Source organism: Notechis scutatus, unplaced genomic scaffold, assembly GCF_049901735.1.
Source record: "Notechis scutatus isolate UNSWTSFEM ecotype Mainland unplaced genomic scaffold, rNotScu1.2 NSCUSCF20, whole genome shotgun sequence".
Classification (NCBI taxonomy): domain Eukaryota; kingdom Metazoa; phylum Chordata; class Lepidosauria; order Squamata; family Elapidae; genus Notechis; species Notechis scutatus.
Window position 1 is genome coordinate 206,004 of NW_028263147.1, and position 19,214 is coordinate 225,217.

A 19,214-nucleotide genomic window follows, 5' to 3' on the forward strand; every position below is an offset into this window, starting at 1 on the left:
GATAAGCGGAGCGGGCTGTCCTTCGCGGCGTCGGCCCGTCATCTCCGCGCCGGCCCCGCCCTTCGCCTGCCTGCCTGCCTGACGGTGGGGGTGGGGGGTGGGGAGGCGGAAAATCCTGTCAGGGCTGCCGCGGATCGCTCCGGTTCGGCCCGCCCGGCTCGGCTCGGCTCGGCTCGGCCTTCTCCTCCTCCTCCTCCTCTTCTTCCTCCTCCTCGTCCTCCTCCTCGAGCCCAGCGCCGCCATGGGCACCCGCGACGACGAGTACGACTATCTCTTCAAAGGTGGGCCTGAGGCGGGCGGCGGGAAGGACGGAGCGAGCGAGCGAAGGAGGCTCGGGGAGGGTGGGGGAAGGAGGGGACGGCGCTCCTGGAAGGGAGCCTGAGGGGGGTCTCCCCCGAGCCCCCTCCCCCCCCTTTCCTCAGGCCTCTCGGGCCCCTTCACAGAAATGGAGGGTGGGGTTGAAAGAAAGGGAAGCCCCCTCCCCCCCACAAAGACCCCGTTTCCCCCTCCCCCACCTTGGGAGGGGGTCGCCCTTCCCCTCCCCTCCAAAAGGCCCGGTGGGAAATCCCCCGACCCCCCTAATAGTCTTGGATGAAGACCCCCAGTTGACCCTTTCCAAGCAACCCTCCAACCACCCCTCCCGTTTCCCCCTCCCCCACCTTGGGAGGGGGTCTCCCTTTCCCCCTCACCTGGGGGAGGTGGGGCTTGCTTGGAAAGGGTCACCTGGGGGTCGAGGGGTTTCAACCAGGCCTTTCAGAGGGAGGTTGCCCTTCCCCCTCCCCTCTGAAGGCCCATTTGGAAACCCCCTCGACCCCCTCAAGAGTCTTGGATAAAGCCCCTCCCCCAGGTGGCCCTTTCCAAGTGACCCCCAACTGCCCCCCCTCCCTCACCTGGGAAGGTGCCCTCCCTCTGAAGGCCCAGTTGGAAACCCCTCGACCCCCCCTCAAGAGTCTTGGATAAAGCCCCCTCCCCCAGGTGGCCCTTTCCAAGTGACCCCCAACTGCCCCCGTATGCCCCTCCCTCACCTGGGGAAGGGGTTGCCCTCCCCCTCTGAAAGGCCCAGTTGGAAACCCCCTCGACCCCCCTCAAGAGTCTTGGATAAAGCCCCCTCCCACCCAGGTGGGCCTTTCCAAGCAAGCCCCCCCCCCCGTTTCTAAAATAACAAAAATATTTCATATTTTAATTTTATATTTTAACAATCTGCCCGACAAACGTTGGAAGTGTAACCAAACCCCAGGGACTTATTATCATATGTGGTGGACGCGTATGAAAGCAAGAGCAATACTGGATGAAAATATATACATGGTTGGAAAAGACGATTTAAGCGGCATATGGATTTTGAAACCAGAAATATTTTTGTCAGGTGTAATACCAGAAAGTTACGATAAAGGGACTATATATATTTAATATTACGTGTAGTGACGGCAGCGAGAATTGTATTTCTACAATATTGGAAAAAGGAGAACGCCCCATCTGATGAAGATATAATTCGGAAAAGATCGGACTGGGCAGAGATGGATAGATTGACATTGAAAATAAAAGATAAAGGAGAAGCGGAATATTACTTAATGTGGAATAGGTTTTATGAGTGGTTAGAAATAAGAGGTAGAAATTAGATGAAGAAAGAGCATTGTTATGTATAAGTTAACTATATACTAATATGACCAATAGGATTACAAATAAGTTAATATAATTATAAATATGGTTAGAATCATTCTGTTGTACTACTACTATTGCTATCAGTATATATGTTATTTCTTTTTTTCTTTTTGTTTGTAAAATGGGATGCCTGGATAATACACTGTATTTAAATTTTTAAAATGTTTATATATAAATAAATAAATCTTGAGTGAAAGATAACTAAAATAACAAAAAATAATGGAGAAAATGCGCGGAGCACCATTTCAAGCCAGCCCTGCTTAAAAATAAGGGTGTGTGTGTGTGTTGCTTTTTCCTTTTGGTTTGATAGGTGGTGGTGGGGACCAAACCCTCCCAGGGTCGCTGGGAAGAGGTGGCAGTAATGAATCTGATGAATTATTATTTCATTATTATTCATTTTATTCCATTTTTAACCCCTGCTTTCCATGAAGTTAAAGTAACTCTGACTTTGGGTGGTTCAAAAGGATAAAAGTATGCAAAAATGTATAATTGGAATAAAGTACTGTAAAAGTATACATTGTTAATCATTATTGGATTTGAGAAGCTAATGGGGATGCTTAGGAGGGTCTTCCTTTGGGTTTTGGCGCATCGGACAGGGGTCAAACCCACCAGGGAATCTGTGGCAATAATGAATGTAATGAATTATTATTTATTTTATTAAATTTGTTAGTCACCCATCTTGCCACAGGGTAAAATAACTCTGTAACTCTGGGCGACTTAGGGTGTTCAGAAGGATAAAACTATGCAGCATGCATACATAATTTGAATAAAATACTGCAAAAGTATAAATTGTTAACAATTATTAGTATTGTCCCAATGGTGTTTTTTCAAGAGGCAACTGCCCTTTCTGGTTTTTCTTTGAAGACGTTTTGCTCCTCATCCTGTCAAAGCTGAAGAAGCGAAACGTCTTGAAAGAAAAACAAAAGAAAGTCCAGTTGCCTCTTGAAAAAGCGCCTTTGGGACAACCATGACCTGGATGACTGAGAATCTCCATAGACAATTATTAGTATTATTACATTTCAGAAGATGGGTGGACTTCTGCCGTTGTGCCTACTGTGCTCCCCTCTGGTAGTCAGTCTTCCTTTTAGCGTTTTAATGTTTAACCACCTGTGTTCTGAATGTTTTTTAATGTTCGGGTGGTGTTATACTGCTATTTTATGATGTTGGAAGCCACTCAGAGTGGCTTGATAGGGAGATGGACGGCCTATAGTTATAATCCTGGGCAATCCTTCTTCTTTAATCAGTGGAAGGACTTGCTTCCTTCCAGAAATGGCGAGGTTCCATCACTTTTCAGAAAACAGCTGTTTGTCTGGAATGGTCTTAAGCACGGACTAGAAGATCTCCAACTCTTGTTGTTCAGTATTTCAAGAGTCTTCTCAGTCAAAAATGTGGTGGACGCTTTCTATAGATCTTTGTTGTCCCCTTGCTTTCTTGGCTGTGTGTGTGTGTGTGTGTGTGTGTATCCCATGATGTGTAACAACAGAGCCATTGATAAGCTTATGTGATGCTCACATTAGTGCTGGCTGGGCTTAAAAGAAGAGGTGGGAGGTTGTCAGAGAAAGAAAGCTGATTATTTCCTGTGGGCGTATTTGGGGGGTTTTGTGATCCAGAGGCTACCAGCATTGGGTTGCAGTAATAATCCAATCACATTTGAGTTAAGGGGTCCTTGGTGCTCTCTGAGCTTGCTTGTTTTCTTGTAGACTAGGTCTACTACAAGACTAACTAGGTCTAATGAACTCATGATATGTCTGCAAGAGAACCACCAAGCTCAGAGAGCACCAAGGACCCCTCATTTCAACCCTGAGTTGCAAATGTACCTCAAATTGAGTTGCAATTAGCATCATAGAACTGGCCTAGAGAATAGATGGATCTTAGGCTCCAAATTTAGGCTTTGGTTCTCTGACCTTGTTAGCATGAAGAGGTAACTTAAGCTAGAAATGAAATTCAGCAAATAAAAAAACCCCACTCCTACAGCCCCGTGGAGTCCAGTCTTTTAGGCATATTTGCCGATTCCTGTGGAAAGTTGTCTACAAATGAAGAGCAGCCTACTCTCATGTCTCAAAGTTGTTTTTTTCTTTAAAAAAGGCAACTGAAACTGTTTTTTGTCCTTGAGGAAGAAGAATTTTTTTTCCTCTTCTCATCTAAGAAGCTTCATCAGTTCTGATGGAGGGTGGGGGAGAATGGATGTTGCTGCTTACTTCTCTTTAGGGTTATTTGTTTAAACTGTGTGGAAAGCCACTGCAGAAAGCGACTACTCAGGTAACCCCAGGACACAAGTGAACCTCCAAGCGTCCTCAAATAATGCAAAGGATCAGTGTCTGCAAGGAATATAGATTCCTTCCATTCCACACTATCCTGTCAGAGCTGAAAAAGCTTCTTGGATGAGAAGTGAAATGTCTTCAAAGAAAAAACAAATCTCTGAAAACTTGCAGAAAGCAAGTAGAATGTGAGAAGGGGCACAGAAAGTCACAGTTGGAAACTAAAGGAAAATCAGAGAAGATGAATCTTTTTACCCGCTAAGTTAATAAGTGGATGCGGGAGGCATAATTGTATGGCAGGCTGGGATTTCTGTACAGACTGTTGCCCGTGTAATGCAAGGAGTACCAGTTGGGTCCAGTGGTTAAAGCACCAGGCTAGAAACTAGGAGAGGGTGAGTTCTAGTTCTGCTTTAGCCTTGAAAGCCGGCTGGGTGACTTTTGGCTAGTTGCTGTCTCTCAAAAGGAGGAAAGAGGATTTGGTATGTTCTCCGTCGTTATTTATGATAATAATAAAGGGGGATAATATTTTAACACATTTGCATTGATGCTTATGTGGATCTGATTAGTATTTGGATGAGAGACCACTAAGAAATGCAGAGCAATGGAAAGTTGAAGCATCTTGGAAAAAGGCATCCACAAATCACTGGTGCCAAGAACAGGAAATGGAATCTCCTGGAAGTCCCTAGTAATTGAGCTTGACTGAAGGAAATTTGGGATGGCATGGAGGAGAAGTAGAATAGAAAAGGTAGCAATCAGCCATTGAAAGGGAGAGGAAGGAGCAGAAAAGCAGGACATTCAACAACAATTTGAAGGCTTCCTCTTAACCACATTGTCATTTTGTGTGCGATTTGCCAATGGCGCCCTTTGCCCTTCCTTCCTTCCTTCCTTCCTTCCTTCCTTCCTTCTTCTTCCTTCCTTCCTCCTCCTCCCTCCCTCCCTCCCTCCCTCCCTCCCTCCCATTTCCAGGTGATAGATGAATGAATACTGACGGAGTGTTGTCTTCTCCTGCCCTGGCAGTGGTGCTGATCGGAGACTCCGGCGTGGGGAAGAGTAACCTCTTATCCCGTTTCACACGGAATGAGTTCAACCTGGAGAGCAAAAGCACCATTGGGGTGGAGTTTGCCACCAGAAGCATCCAGGTGGATGGGAAGACTATAAAGGCCCAGATCTGGGACACGGCAGGCCAGGAGCGCTATCGTGCCATCACCTCTGCGTAAGGCTTGAAAGGCAGCTGGGGGTGGCTAGTAGGTGGCTAATGGGTGGATGGGTGGGGTGTTAAGGTCGTTACACTCCATCGATGTATGGCCGTAACAGACCCCAAGATTTCCATTGCTGAAGCGAGACAATTGTTAAGTGCCTTTTGCCTCATTTTACAACCTTCCTTGCCACAGCTGTTAAGTGAATCACTGCAGTTAAGTTATTAACACGGTTATTAAAGGGCATCTGGCTTCCCCCGTGGATTTTGCGTGTCAGAAGGTCACAAAAACTGAATGCCTCACCCCAGGGAAACTTTCATAAATCCATGCCACTTTCCAAGCGTTCGAATTTTGATCATGGGACCCTGCGGGTGCTGCAGCGGTCGTAAGTGTGAAAACTGGTCACAAGTCGCTTTTCCCCCCAGCGCCATTGTAACTTTGAAGCGTCCCTAAACAAAAGGGTTGTGAGTGGAGGTTTACCTGGACATCCTTCTTACGAGCTTGTGAATTGGGCCTCTCAGTAGCTTGCGCTGTGGCCAAGAGGTTGTGTGATAGTGTTTGGCTTTCAGTTTGCGTAATAACTCTTTAAAAACAATTCCAGCTACTACCGTGGTGCCGTCGGGGCCCTTCTGGTTTACGACATTGCCAAGCACCTGACGTACGAGAACGTGGAGCGTTGGCTGAAGGAGCTGCGGGATCACGCCGACAACAACATTGTCATCATGTTGGTGGGAAACAAGAGCGACTTGCGTCACCTGAGAGCGGTACCGACGGACGAGGCCCGGGCTTTCGCAGGTTTGGCCCGTTGACTTCTTTAGGCATTTAGCCATTTTATCATATTTTTTTATTGATTTTGTAAGAGAAAATAAGATACAAAATACAAAAGTAAATAGGAAAGCGAGGAAGGGTTGGAAAAAAGAAAAAGAATCATTGTCTTCTGTTAAGCCTGGATTTCCCAACGGTTGTTAAGGAAAACAAACTAAACAGAATGTGCAGCAAGTCAGATAGGAAGACAGGTAAATGTGTGAGATAAGTTTTCTAGTTAACACGCAGTAAAAATACAGATACGCTTGTGCTATCAAAAATATAGTTTATTCCATTTAAGAATTATAGCATAGTCAAATATAACAGTCCATTAGTCATATATCAATTTCAGTCAAGTCTTGTCGGGATACTCTATTTGCAAAGTCCGTGTTGAATAGCCAATGTCAGTACACTTACAATAAATCAGTCCAATCTTTATCTTCTCTCCGTTGAGAAAATCAACACTCCTTTTTCTCCCCTGCTCCAGCAAGAACACAGTCATCAATCCATCCAGTAATTAGGGATCAGTAAGCCAGAGAGAGCGAGCTGCAATTGCCTCGCTTCTTATATAGTGCTTTACAACCACACCCCTAATTACATTCCTGCAGTTAAAGTTACACACACTTTAACCAACAAACCATGATACCATATTTATTATTTTTACCCAAACCAGTTAGGGTAAACAATGTTATCCCTAACATCTTCCGACTCTCTTTTGCAGTAAAATAAAGGCATTAACATCAAGCCACAACTTTTTGTTTTCCCATAATAACATGAACAAGCCATTTCTGTAGAGATCTGTCAATCTGATCGGTAAAACCCAACATCAAAGTTTCCACATCAAGCACAAAGTTCAGAAGCGGTCTGGTCTCCATGTGGAAACAAAAGTCGTTCTATTCTTTTCCTTAATCAAAATAAGTCAATTTTTGCCATTTCAGCCAACTCCATCAACTTCTGCAATCCTTTGTCCAGGGTAGGAAGCGAAGTGTCCTTCCATTTTGGGGCATATAATAATCTTGCTGCTGTCAACATAATGTCAAAGCAGGACAGGTTGCTCTCGAAAAACGGGATAGATATTTTTGGAATCTCTGGAAGGGAGAAAAAAAAAAAACCCCACACCTTGCATGCCATACAAAAGCTTTGTGCAAATTGCTGAAGTATTGCAAGGATTCTGAAGCATCCAAAGTGCATTTGCTTCAGTAAAGTCTAGAATAAGAATATGTCCCTGGCAAGAGACCCCTCAGAAACAAGGGCATCCACTGTTCAGGAGCCATTGCACCACGCTACCCCTAGAAAACCAGGGAATTCCCTAAGCATCCTTTGGCCCATTGCTGTACTCTGGACCAGCTATAGCTTCCCAGAGGTCTCGGAGGGCAGCCCCACATACAAGCCATCGTAACAGTACCCATGCACAAGGCAGCTAAGCGACGAGTGATCATGAGAAGAGGCTCTAAGCGGGAAGTTGGAGAAGCCAAAGGCACCCCTGTTCTCTTGAGCATAAACAGAATACTGTTCTGAACTTGCCGAGCCTTAATATATTGAATAGAATGGAATTCTTTATTGGCCAAGGGTGATTGGACACACAAGGAATTTGTCTTTGGTGCATATGCTCTCACTGTACATAAAAATATACCTTAGAATTAATATGCTTTTGTGTTGATCCTTGTCAGGAGATGGCATAAAACACTCTGCAATCTCTCAAAGTTACAATGGCCACTGTGGGACAGAGTTAGACACTCTTGCCTCAAGTTCAACCTCGATCTTTATGCCCTGGTGGTTGAGACTTACTATAATTGTAGTTTACATTATGAGTCCGGGGGCAGAGGGTGGAAAGCTGATTTGAGCGTCACTGTGTCAAATCGCACTGAGCCCCATGGGCTAAAATGGGGGTGGGTTTTATGGATTTTTGTGCGGTAAGATTTGAAAACATTATAAGCCACCTGGAGTCGCTTGTGTGTGAGTTGGGCAGCCGTGTTAAATAAATAAATAAAAGTGCTTCTCCTGTTGCAGTTTGATTTGAACTAAACTTTGATTCTTCTTTGCTGTAGTTAGCAAAACTAAGTCAGTGTGAAAACAGGATGAAACTTTGTTTTGTTGTTCATAGTTAAAGCTAGTTACAAATATCAATTTTGGATGCCATAGCAATTCTTCTTCATTTAAAACTGAAGGAATAGAATGATCTGATCCTCTTCTGGATTGGGAGGGAGGCATTGGACCAGATGCTAACTCCAGCTGGTCACATTGGTTATGTATAATCCAGACTAGTATTAATTTTTCCAATCAGTTAACAAATCTTTTAGGGGAAAATCCTGTGAAACATTAAATCGGCCTTCCCAACTTTGAGTGCTGCTCTGTGCACAAAGTAGCCAATAAGATTGAAATGATATTTTTCACTCTTCACCTTGCAGAAAAAAACAATCTCTCGTTCATTGAAACTTCAGCACTCGACTCAACAAATGTAGAAGAAGCCTTCAAGAACATCCTTACAGGTAAAGGAACCCAAACTCTGCTCTTCAGGTATGGCCACGGTCCCACGGGTACCAGAGTTTGAATTTAATGATTTTATATCGTTCATCTCCCTTTGGCAAACACCCAATCAATTGACAAGGAAGGAATTGAATGGCTGTTTGTAGGGTGGGCTTGTTGGAAGAAAGCCTTTTTCAAGAAGGGGCTGCCCGATTGAACTTGAATTTCATCCACGCCTAGAGTGTACTTCTTGCCAAGTTTAGCCTATCATATCTTGTTTACAATTTTCTCTCATCGGATAAAATACGATTCACGCAAACGTTTAGGATCAGCTCCTGGTTGTTCCGGCCTAGGCTTCCCCAACAGCATGAAGCCGAGTCCTCACCCCGATAAACCCCTTTTATTTAACTTACCATGAATTTTCTCTCCCAACAAAGTCCTGGGCAATAGTCTTCAAGGTAGTTCCCAATTACTGACCTTTTCAGGCTTGGAGAAGTGCCAGGCCGATATCTTTCAGACGCCGCAATATTTGGCAAGCATGCCGGAAGGAACTGATTGTCTCCTACAAAGCCCCACTCCCCTTTCGCTCCTCTTTTATCCTATAGGGGAGGGGGTCATTCACCGTCCACCTGTGGCTTTACTCCTAAGTTGGCCCTTGTTCCTCAGCTGTTCCCTTCTTCTGGCAACTCTGCACATGCGCACGCTGGGAACAGGCTCCAGCTGCTCTTCTGCCTCACTGATGGCTGACTCCAAAGGCAGCCGATAATTGCCAGACCCCATCTCTGCCTCCGACATAGAGCTCTCATCAGAGCCTTCCCAGACTCCAGGACAACATTTTAAAAAGTGACTTATAACTGGTCCTTGTTCTTAGGGCCATGCCGTATCCCCGTGGTCTCGTAATTGTGATTTAAGTGGCACCTGTTGTGGGGGGCAGAGAGCTGGTGATGTTAGGGACCTTCCATAACAGCCCCCAGTTTCTTGGGGAAATTAATTGCCTGCCCCTGGAGTAGGGGGAGAGCGGTGCCTTGGGTTACTGCTGCTCTCTGTCTATATGCAGCTGTTGAGGCAGATGTGGGAACCACTCACAGGAAAGTAGCATCAGTATCTGAAACCAGTTCCACCCTCCTGCTCCCCGGCTTTAATCCCCGGTAACCAGATGCTTGGGGCCCCTGGCTCCCACCTTTTGTTGGGTGGGTGGGCCCAGACGGTGGTGCTGCCTTCTCAGAAGGAAACTCCCCTTGGGAGCACCAAGCCCAGGCCGGGGAAGCAGGGTGGCAGTCAGTATCCAAGAAGCCTGGATGGCTTTCAGAGACACCTGCGCTGGAGATAAAACACCCTTGAGATCCTGTGGTTGAAGCCACGGACTCCAGGGAGCCAAGAGCTTTGTTCCGCGGCAACATCCCTGCTTACGCCACCTGACGCCACCGTTGCTGTGGTTGGCAGTGCGATTCCCCAAGGCCCGTCATCCTTGAAGGCTTCCACCTGCCCTCAACGTGGCATCCAGTCTGGTCGCTTAGGGCTGGATGGCCACCTGATGTGATGATCCGGGGCACGGCACAGAGGTAAACGCAGGCAGGTGGCAGTTCAGACCACCCCTTTCTTGCTCCAAATTTCCCCCCAACGCTCTCACGTTTCTGGCAAGTCCCAGAGCAAAGTGAGGACACACACACACACACTCAAAGCTCAAGCAGCCTCTGGCTGCAAATAGTCCAGCCCAATGCTGTGAGCACCACGGCTGCAAAGCAGGGAACCCAGGAAAGTTCTTCCACACTCCAGGAATCCAGCATTTGTTCCCGACAGACGCCCCTCCCTCCAGCTTCTTAAGCCTCAGTTCCCAGGTGTGCTTTGTGGAGAGGGGCGGGGTGCTCTCCTCCCGAGTAGCCGGGTCAGCCTGTGCTGCTTCGCCTCTCCTGGTCGTCATCCTGCTCCCCTTCCTCCCGGCCTATGAGCCGTCCCAATCCTGAAAGGCTCTGGCCTGACTGGGCCTGCTCCTGCCCATCTTCCTCTGAAGCAGTGAAGCTGCCCCCTCATCTCTCTCTGTGCTCCAGTTCTGACTCCTGCGCAGAGTCAGGCTTCCAACGGGAGCACGATACCTTAGCAACCGTGAACCTAACCCTGGTTTTTTTTTGCAGTCCGGGGTCTTCCTGCTCAGAGCCTCTTCTCGCCATCCTTCATAGCTTTAGTTGCCATGTGCATGCGGACTGTCACAATGCCCTGTACGTGGGGCTGCCCTCGGAGACCCCTTGGAAGCCACAGCTGGTCCAGAATGCAGCAACGGGCCAGCGGTTCCCAAAGGATGTTTGGGAAATTCCCCCGGTTTTTCCAGGGGCAGCTCCGGAGTTCAGTAGGTCTCTTGCTAGGGCCCAACCCCGTGAGGTCCTCTGTGACATACAAGTGCCAGCAATGATGATGAGAAGCTATTAAATGTCTGACTCTGCATGGGCATTTGGGGCGCTGAAGTGGGAAGACAGGTCAACCTGAGCACGGGGCAGTGTCCACCTTTGGAGTGAGACCTTTGGTGGGGATAAGGGAGGTGAAGTGGGATCGCTGCTCCTCCTTTCTTGCCTGAGTGGGCTGTCATCCAGGGGGCTTTGTAATTTCCTACCAGGGATCGTAGAAACCACCTACCTGGCTGCTGAGAACAATTTGCACATCAGTCCCAAAAGTACCTTTTTTTTCAGGAGGCAAACTGGACTTTCTGGGTTTTTTTCTCCTTTCGAAGATGTTTTGCTTCTCATCCAAGAAGCTTCCTCAGTTCTGACTGGACAGTGAGGAATGGAAGGATTTATATTCCTTGCAGTAATTTACCAGCTGTCTGCAAGGGATATAAATCCTTCCATTACCCACCGTCCAGTCAGAGCCAAGGAAGCTTCTTGGATGAGAAGTGAAACGTCTTTGAAAGAAAAAAACCAGAAAATCCAGTTGCCTCCTGAAAAAAAAAAAAAAAAAAGCACCTTTGGGACAACCATGATTTGGAGGACAGAGAATCTCTACAGACAATTTGCACGGCAGCTTTCCATGTACAATTTGAGGAGCTTGTCTTTTTTTAAAAACCCCTAAGATCCTTTGTGGCTTGGCACCTGGCTATCCACAGGATTATCTACTAGAACTAGATCATCTAGGGCATGTGTCAAACACGTTGCTGTCACGTGATGTTTTGCAACGTTTTTCCCATTCGCACAGCTGGGGTGGGCCTGGCCTGCATATGATGCATCCGGTCTGCAGGCCGCCAGTTTCACGCCCCTGATCTAGGGCAAGTGTGTCTGCTGGCTGGTGGGAATTCCCAAACCAACAAAGGAGGTTGCATCCTGGATCACAGCAAATGCTGAGCGGACAGAGACTCAACCTTGCAACATGCAGGATCCAACCGTTCTTTCCCCGTAACCCGGGATCGTGTAGTCATGCCCCTGTCGGAATCTGATTCAGAGGGGGAGGCCGAGCTGCTGACAAGGAGTCGGAGTGTGGCTCCGTTGGCTGTGGAAGAAACTGGGGTAGGACAAAGTCTGGCTGGACAGAGGAGTGGGGAGGTAGAATAAGGGAGAGGGAGTTTAGAGGAAGACTAAGGCCCACCCCCTCTTCATCCCAGGGCACACAGGGAGGAACAGAGAAGGGAGCAACATGAGTTGCGTGGCTTACGGGGGAGGAAAGGGCCCTGATTCCCTTCATTAGCTGCAGCTGGGAACACAGTGTTTAAAAATGGAAGCTGCGCACAGCAAGTTGTTGGGAGCAAATTGTGAATTATCTGGTATCGTCAAGGCTTATTTGGTTTCTTGGCGTCTTCCCAACTGTGTGTGTTTTGCTGGCCTTTCAATCTGCAATTCCTTCTGTTGCCCTGTCAAGTTAATTACTGCAGCGTGGTTTGTGTAGATTTTTAGTTACAGTTTGTGTTGACCATGTTTTGGACTTAATTCTCTGCAGTCAAAGGCTGTTCCTGGGAGAGTTTTTCTCCAGCCAGAAAGTATCCAGGACATTGGGGGGCAAAGTTGGAGCTAATAAAGGGACTCTTCTTGATTATCTGACTGTGTTGCCTTTGTGGCATGCCCCTTTGGGTCATCACACGTGTTGTCCCAGCCTACAATGTTGTGGGAGGGATCACCTTCACTACGGTGTGTCTGTGGAGATTCTCCGTCATCCAGGTTGCAGTTGTCCCAAAGGTGTCTCCCCCCTCCCCTGCGTTTGCGCTTCTTCGGCTTCACCGTGGCCTTGCTCACCAGTTGCTTATTTGGGGGGCGGCACAAGAAATGCAGGCTCAATCAGAACCACCCTCTGGTCTCCTTTGCAGAGATTTATCGCATCGTGTCCCAGAAGCAGATCGCGGACCGGTCTGCCCACGACGAGTCTCCGGGAAACAACGTGGTGGACATCAGCGTGCCTCCCACCACCGACGGACAGAAATCCAATAAACTCCAGTGCTGCCAGAACCTGTGACCCTCCCTCGGCCGCTGCCCGCCCTTCTCCTCAAGGCCTGCCCTTCAGCGGGAGACACGTGCGCACTGCTCCTTCCTCGGCCCCCCCTGACCCCTCCTCCCCCCCAACCCTTCTCAAAGAGGGCTAACCTCCCCTCCCCCGTGACCGGTGATGAATGTAGTGCTGGGGGTGGGGTGGGGGATGCGGGGTGGGGGGTGTCTTTGAAATTCCACCACGAGCCAGGAAGTGTTCTCTTGTGTGTGTGTGTGCGTGCTTGTGTGTGTGTGTGCCTCGTTTAGAGGAACGGGGAGGATGGGTGCTTGAGGGACCTCAAGGGAGTGTTGCTGTTGTCTTTCTTTGTGGCCATTCAGGCACAAAAGAACTCTTTAAAAGTCAAGGAGAAGCCCTTCTTTTCTGGCTTCTGTCTGGTGGGCGTGTCAAGACACCTGCACACTCACACCTGGCAAAACTCATGGATTGGCTTTGTGACTCGTCTCTCTTCCCGGTCTCGTGCCAGTGGGGGTTTTATTTTGGGGGGTGTTGGTGGTAGTGTTTAGCTTTCCTCGCTTTTTCTCTCAGACCAGCCCACTTCTTTTCTCTTGGCTCTCTCCTCCCTCCCCTCCCTGCCCTCCCCCTTGCTTTCAGTTTGGGACAGTGAAGTCTGTCTGTGCGCAGTGAGCTCTTGACGCCACCAGGGCTGCGTGCACATCCCGAGAACCGGCTCCGAAATGTCACCCGCCCTGGCATGACACTAACAAATCTAGTAGACGAAGTGCCAGCCGAAGGCTTTCTGGGTCTCCTTTTTCACCATCCGAATGCTTCCTCGTGTATCTCCGAGATTCCATCTCTGCATGTCGCTTTCTTGACCAGCTAGTCCCTCCCCTCCCCACCTCACCCCATTGTTTCTCCCCCCCCCGCCCTTCGGATTGAGTGCGAAGCAATATTTTTCCTGCCATGTACATAACTTGCACTGCTAAGGTTGTCTGGAGGAATAGTTGTAGAGAATCAGATACTTGATAGCTCCTTTTTTTGGTAACAATTGAACATCTTGGAATTTGTATTATCTCCTTTTACGGCACTTGCTGTTTATTTCTTATCATCTTAATATGCAGGCCGCTCTATTCACTCTCTCACACATTCTCTCTCCCTCTATATCTATCTATCTCTATCTCTGTCTATATATCTATCTCTATATCTCTCTCCTCTCTCTTCCCTCTCTCATTCTCTCCCCCCCTCTCTCTCTATCTCTGTCTATCTCTCCCTCCCTCTCTCCTCTCTCCCCCTCTCTCATATATATATATATATGAAAATATTAACATCGGGCAAGGTAAAACATTGAACTAGAATATTTGCTGGCAATACCACCCTTTGCAAGAAAGGATCTTGATTCCACCAAACTCGATTCCGGCCGATTTTTGTTTTGCTGTGTAGCTTTTGAAGGAAGGATGAAAACAGCTGACAGGGCGTGGACAGGGTTTCTAAATCAAAACAGCCTCTGGCCAGGAGGCAGTTATTGCTGGGCCTGAGCCACCTCTGTACGTGTGTTTTGCCAGCAGAATTTTGGTCTTGCCCCATTTATTTGGGGGCATGTTCACGAGAGTGGGACAGCCGCCATAGCTTCTCTTTTCCTGGTTGGACAAAAATGACTCCAGAGGGTAATTTCTACCTTCCTTTGAATCCCTTGCTTAGATCTCAAAACAGCACATGTCTTTTTAGCCAGCTAACAAATTTTTTTTAAAAAAGGGGTGGGTGGGGCATTTTGCTGTTGAGGTTTTTTAAAAATCTCTGCTCTATTGAGGAAACCCCCTTTAAGGCCAGCCCGGGAAGCAGGGAAGGAAGGAAGCTGTTGGTCCCCTGCCAGTTGATCTCCGGAACGGAGTCGGCCTTTCCCGGGGGGCTTGGCTGCCTGCTTTCCGAGTGGGCTTCACGGGGTCACAATGCACCTCCAGAAAACAAGAGCCTTTATTTTGGAGCCTGGCCACGGATCCCTCTTTGGATGCCGGAGGGGTGCTGCCCCAAGGACACCCAGGCGACGTCCGTCGTGGCTCAGAGAGGCGGCTTGTTTGGATGGCAGTCGTGGAGGCAGGCAGGCAGGCAGTCTGGCTGGCTGCTCGGGCCTCCTCGCTTGTTTTGGAGGGGTGTTTTGAACCCTTTTGTGCTTTTGGGAAGCGCTGCCTGCGAGGGAGGCGCTTCTGATTGGCAGGCGGAGGCTGCTGCTGTCTCAGTGGGGTTTGTTTCCCCGTCCCAGCCGCACGTTGCGAGGCCTCTGTTTCTTCCTCTGACTAAGGCAGCCCAGGGTGTAGATTCAGACATTACATAACCGGTGGAGAAAACGTGGCTCCCTGGGGATAAGTGAGCAGCCGCCCACGTTAAAAAGGGCAGGGGAGTCATTCTGGGTCTCCTCTTCCATCTCTGCCCCTGCCATCTTCCTCCGAGCGAGGCTGGCGGGCTCAGGTTGGTCTACCCATTATCGGACCCGAATTCTCCTTTTCCCGCGTTGGATCCCAGACAGTCGCCCTAGCAGACCGAATCTCCGTGGGAATTGAAAGGCTGTTCTGTTTCTGGCGCCCTCGGCTCCCCCTTAAAAAAATGCACCCAAGCTTTGGAAGAGTGACTGGATTCCACCCCCTCCCCTCCCCTGTCAGTCTCAAATGACACCCCCCCCCAATTTCATTTTTTTGCTCTTTGGTTCTGGAGGTACTTCTCTCAAAAGGAACCGAGGGATAATTTTACGAAAACAGAACAAAACACCAGCTCCTGTAAGGATGAAGGGAGGGAGGGAGGGAGGGAAGCGAAATGGGGGCTGTGGGAAGGGAGTCAGCTTTGCCCCCGTTCCCGCTCCTCCTGGGCTTAGACGGCCTGCTCCCCATGGCCTGCTCCCCCTACCCCTTCCCGCCTCCCTTGGCTGCCCTGCGAGCAAGGAAGGTTGCTAGAAGGATCTTTGGCACTCGGCAACAGGGAGAGCAATTCCCTTTGAGGCATCAAGCTTGACAGAGAGAGAGAGAGAGAGAGGTTTGTCTGTCTGTCTGTCTCTCTGTCTCTCTCTCTCTCTCTCTCTGACTCTTTCTCTCTCTCTGGAAAACTGCAACCTTTGCAAGGGGTTTAAAGAGGACAACGGGGCACCTCTGGCTCAGGGCATGAAGCACAGGCTCTGCCTCTTCCCTCCCCACCCCCAGAAACGCTGGGGCTTGGCACCCGCCACAGAGTGCTGGCGAAACCTTTGGAAAGGCTCTGAAATTTCTTCTCTTGCCTGGTCGAACCCTCCCGGGGCCTGGTTCGAATCTCCGGAGGTGACGAAGGAGTCCGAGGGTTGGTTGGTTTTTTGTTTTTCCCCCCCCTCTTCATGGCTTCCTGCAGATTCTTACGTTAAGTGCAATTCCCCTTGTAAATAAACTCCCCTTGGATTTTGTGCATGGTTATTCTGTATTGTGGATATATATAAAGATTGCCAAACCAAACAGCCTCTGTGCGTGCCATTGTTATTGGCTCCCTTTTGTTTTAATCCTGAGAGAGAGGTCCTTGGAGCTGGGTAAATGTTCAGCTCGGGGTGGAGGTTGGGAGGGGAGGAAAACCAGAGCTGAGATTCCTGGGGGGAAATCTCCTCCAAGCTTTTTTCTTTTGGTTTTTGATGAGTACGGAGGGTGGGTGGAGGAAAGTTCTGTTTCCATGGAAGCCTAAACTGTGCTCAACACCTGCAGATTTTAAAAAAACAAACAAACAAACCACATTAAGCCTCGGCAGGTTGTACGAACTAGATGGTCACCTCACATCCGTGGGTTGTATAGTTTGTTTTCAGTTGGCATACCTGCTTTAAGGTACCTGTTGTAGTTTGTGAGCTGTGATTAATGGTCGGTCGGCCCTGTAAGCGGGGGGGGGGGGCTTTTCATTTTGGACGCTGCTGCCTGATACTCTGTGGAGCTGATGGTATCCATGGGAGGGCAGTCAGTACACTCACTATGGTTTGTATGGCTTGGGGGCTCCCTTGGCTCTCACCGTGGCTTGTGGAGGAAGCCATAAAGCCCCGGTTCCTATCAGAACAGGTCCTAATTAAACCCCTTTCCCCTAAATCAGGGGTCTCCAACCTTGGCCTTTGCTGTAAGACTTTGCTGGCTGAGGAATTGTGGGAGTTGAAGTCCACACGTCTTAAAATGGCCAAGGTTGGAGACCCCTTTCCTGCAAATACCGTGTTTCTCATATAATAAGGCCGGGTCTTCTTATTTTTTTTTGAGCCCCGAAAAAATGGCTAGGTCATCTTTTCGGGGGTGACTTAATTCCCCCCCCCCTTGCATCTTCGGGCGGGTGGGTGGCGACAGCTTGGATGTTGACCTTGGCGTTGGTGGGGCACTTCGTATCGGGGTCAATGCAGGCAGCACCATATCCAGGTGTGCAACGAAAGTACTTCCTAACGGCAAGCCCCCCCACCATTCCCTCACATTTCGCATGTTTTAATATAGGCCTTAATTTGGGGGGGGGAGGGGCTTAATTTCATTTCATGCCTATAAAACATGCTGGGACTTCCTATTGGGGGAGGCCGTATTGTTGGAGAAACAGGGTAGTTGACAGTTAATCTGGCTAAGCCAGCCACTGAGGCTTTTCCAGGCTTCAGATCCAACCCTGGGGGTTTGGGCTTAATGATGATTAATCACTTTGGCTTAATGACAATTAATCATCTTGGCTTAATGGTTTTGGCTGTCTGGATTCACATAACGCCCTGATCCCCAAGTATCCATATTGAGACTAGTCTCTGCAAGCAGTTTATGGGTCAACTGTGCAAATCTGGGGTGTAGGGATAAATAATTCAGCCGGGGACCAATATGTTGGTTTGAACTGTTTGCGACCGGGAAGGTCCTTCACGGACTCAGAATGTGGAGAGGTGCCTTAAGGCCATATAGTCCAACTCTCTCGACAGCAGCTTAGCCACACACGCACGGCTGGATTTGAAGAAAGGAAGTCCAACCTCTCTGGAGCCTGCCCTTAAGATGTTTCGGTTGCTTCTGACTTTGCGTTGTGTTGCAGCTTCAACGGTTGCCGTGACTTTTATTGATTAAATTCATACGCTGCCTGTCTCACTGCCGAGTGAGCGACAGGCCTTCCATGAATCCAGCTGTGGTGGTTTAGAATGTATTAATAGGAAACCCCCCCCCCCCCATGGCTTGCTCAAGCTATGATTATGGCATAAGCCAGCATAGATTTATTATGGCGGTCTGTTTTCTCTTGGATAACCAGCATGGTCCTCCATGGTCAGCCTTTCCACGGGAGGGAATCTGATTCCTTAAGCAGCTGGCTTCCTATATCGCGCATTAAACCCAAATGCAATGATCTGCACTTGTTTATAAATGACAGTTTAAAACTTGATGTCTGATACGAATCCAGCCAATGGTAGTTTATTCATTACATTCGGCTAAGGCTGCAAACCATGACTTAGCACTAGTCTGTTCTTTGTCAGTGGCTTTGCGTTAACCTAGAGGGATACATTTCTATATGGAATGGGGTCACAGATGCAGCAGGGCTAATATTATACTAGTGTTCTTAAACTTACAACGCCATGTATGACAAAATTAATACACCGATTTGTCGTGCTGTGGGAGCCTGAACTGACTTGAGCTCTAATATTGTGCATTCATAAGTTAAGGCCAGTTCCAAGATGGTATTAATTTCTTAAATGTAATCCATGGTCGTGCCTAGCCGATGTAAGAAATGCAGAGATATGGAAAATTGGAAAAGATGCTAAGCCCTCAAAATTGATTGCCGCTGTCATTAGGCCGACAATCTAAAAAATAAAGTTAAGACAACTGAATTGGAACTAGCGCAATGTTTCTCAGTCTTGACGAATTTAAGATACTGGACAGTCATTGTCTGAGATGGTTATAGGTTCTCCTGCCTGAGCAAGGGGCTGGACTAGAAGACCTCCAGGGTCCTATTCTATTCTATGCTACTATACTCTACTTTAAATTCTATTTAAATTCTATTCTACTCTAAATTCTATTCTACTCTAAATTCTACTCTATTCTAAATTCTACTCTATTCTAAATTCAACTCTATATTCTAAATTCTACTCTATTCTAAATTCAACTCTATTCTAAATTCTACTCTATTCTAAATTTAACTATTCTAAATTCAACTCTATTCTACTCTACTCTAAATTCTACTCTATTCTAAATTCAACTCTATATTCTAAATTCAACTCTATATTCTAAATTCTACTCTATTCTAAATTCTACTCTACTCTAAATTCTACTCTATTCTAAATTCTACTCTATTCTAAATTCAACTCTATTCTAAATTCTATTATAAATTCAAGTTTATTTTAAATTAAACTCTACTCTAAATTCTACTGTATTCTAAATTCTACTCGACTCTATTCTATTCGGACTTCAATTCCCAGAATGCGTCACCTTAGTCACCAAGGCTGAGAAACACGAGT

General features: G+C 47.7%; 1 protein-coding gene across 1 annotated transcript; it reads left to right on the plus strand.

The window, feature by feature from the left end:
- Positions 1-15,151, plus strand: RAB11B (RAB11B, member RAS oncogene family). Its single transcript, XM_087948787.1, has 5 exons — positions 1-281; positions 4,935-5,130; positions 5,715-5,908; positions 8,326-8,406; positions 12,666-15,151. The coding sequence occupies exons 1-5, from the start codon at positions 242-244 to the stop codon at positions 12,809-12,811; spliced, it is 657 nt and encodes a 218-aa protein (XP_087804913.1). The 5' UTR covers positions 1-241; the 3' UTR covers positions 12,812-15,151.
- Positions 15,152-19,214: the final 4,063 nt, after the last annotated feature.

Bases quoted from the DNA above. Each gene is read 5' to 3' on its own strand.
- RAB11B (XM_087948787.1), top strand. From the start codon at position 242: ATGGGCACCCGCGACGACGAGTACGACTATCTCTTCAAAG. The intron at 282-4,934 runs GTGGGCCTGAGG...CTGCCCTGGCAG, and splicing joins GTACGACTATCTCTTCAAAG to TGGTGCTGATCGGAGACTCC. The intron at 5,131-5,714 runs GTAAGGCTTGAA...AAACAATTCCAG, and splicing joins TATCGTGCCATCACCTCTGC to CTACTACCGTGGTGCCGTCG.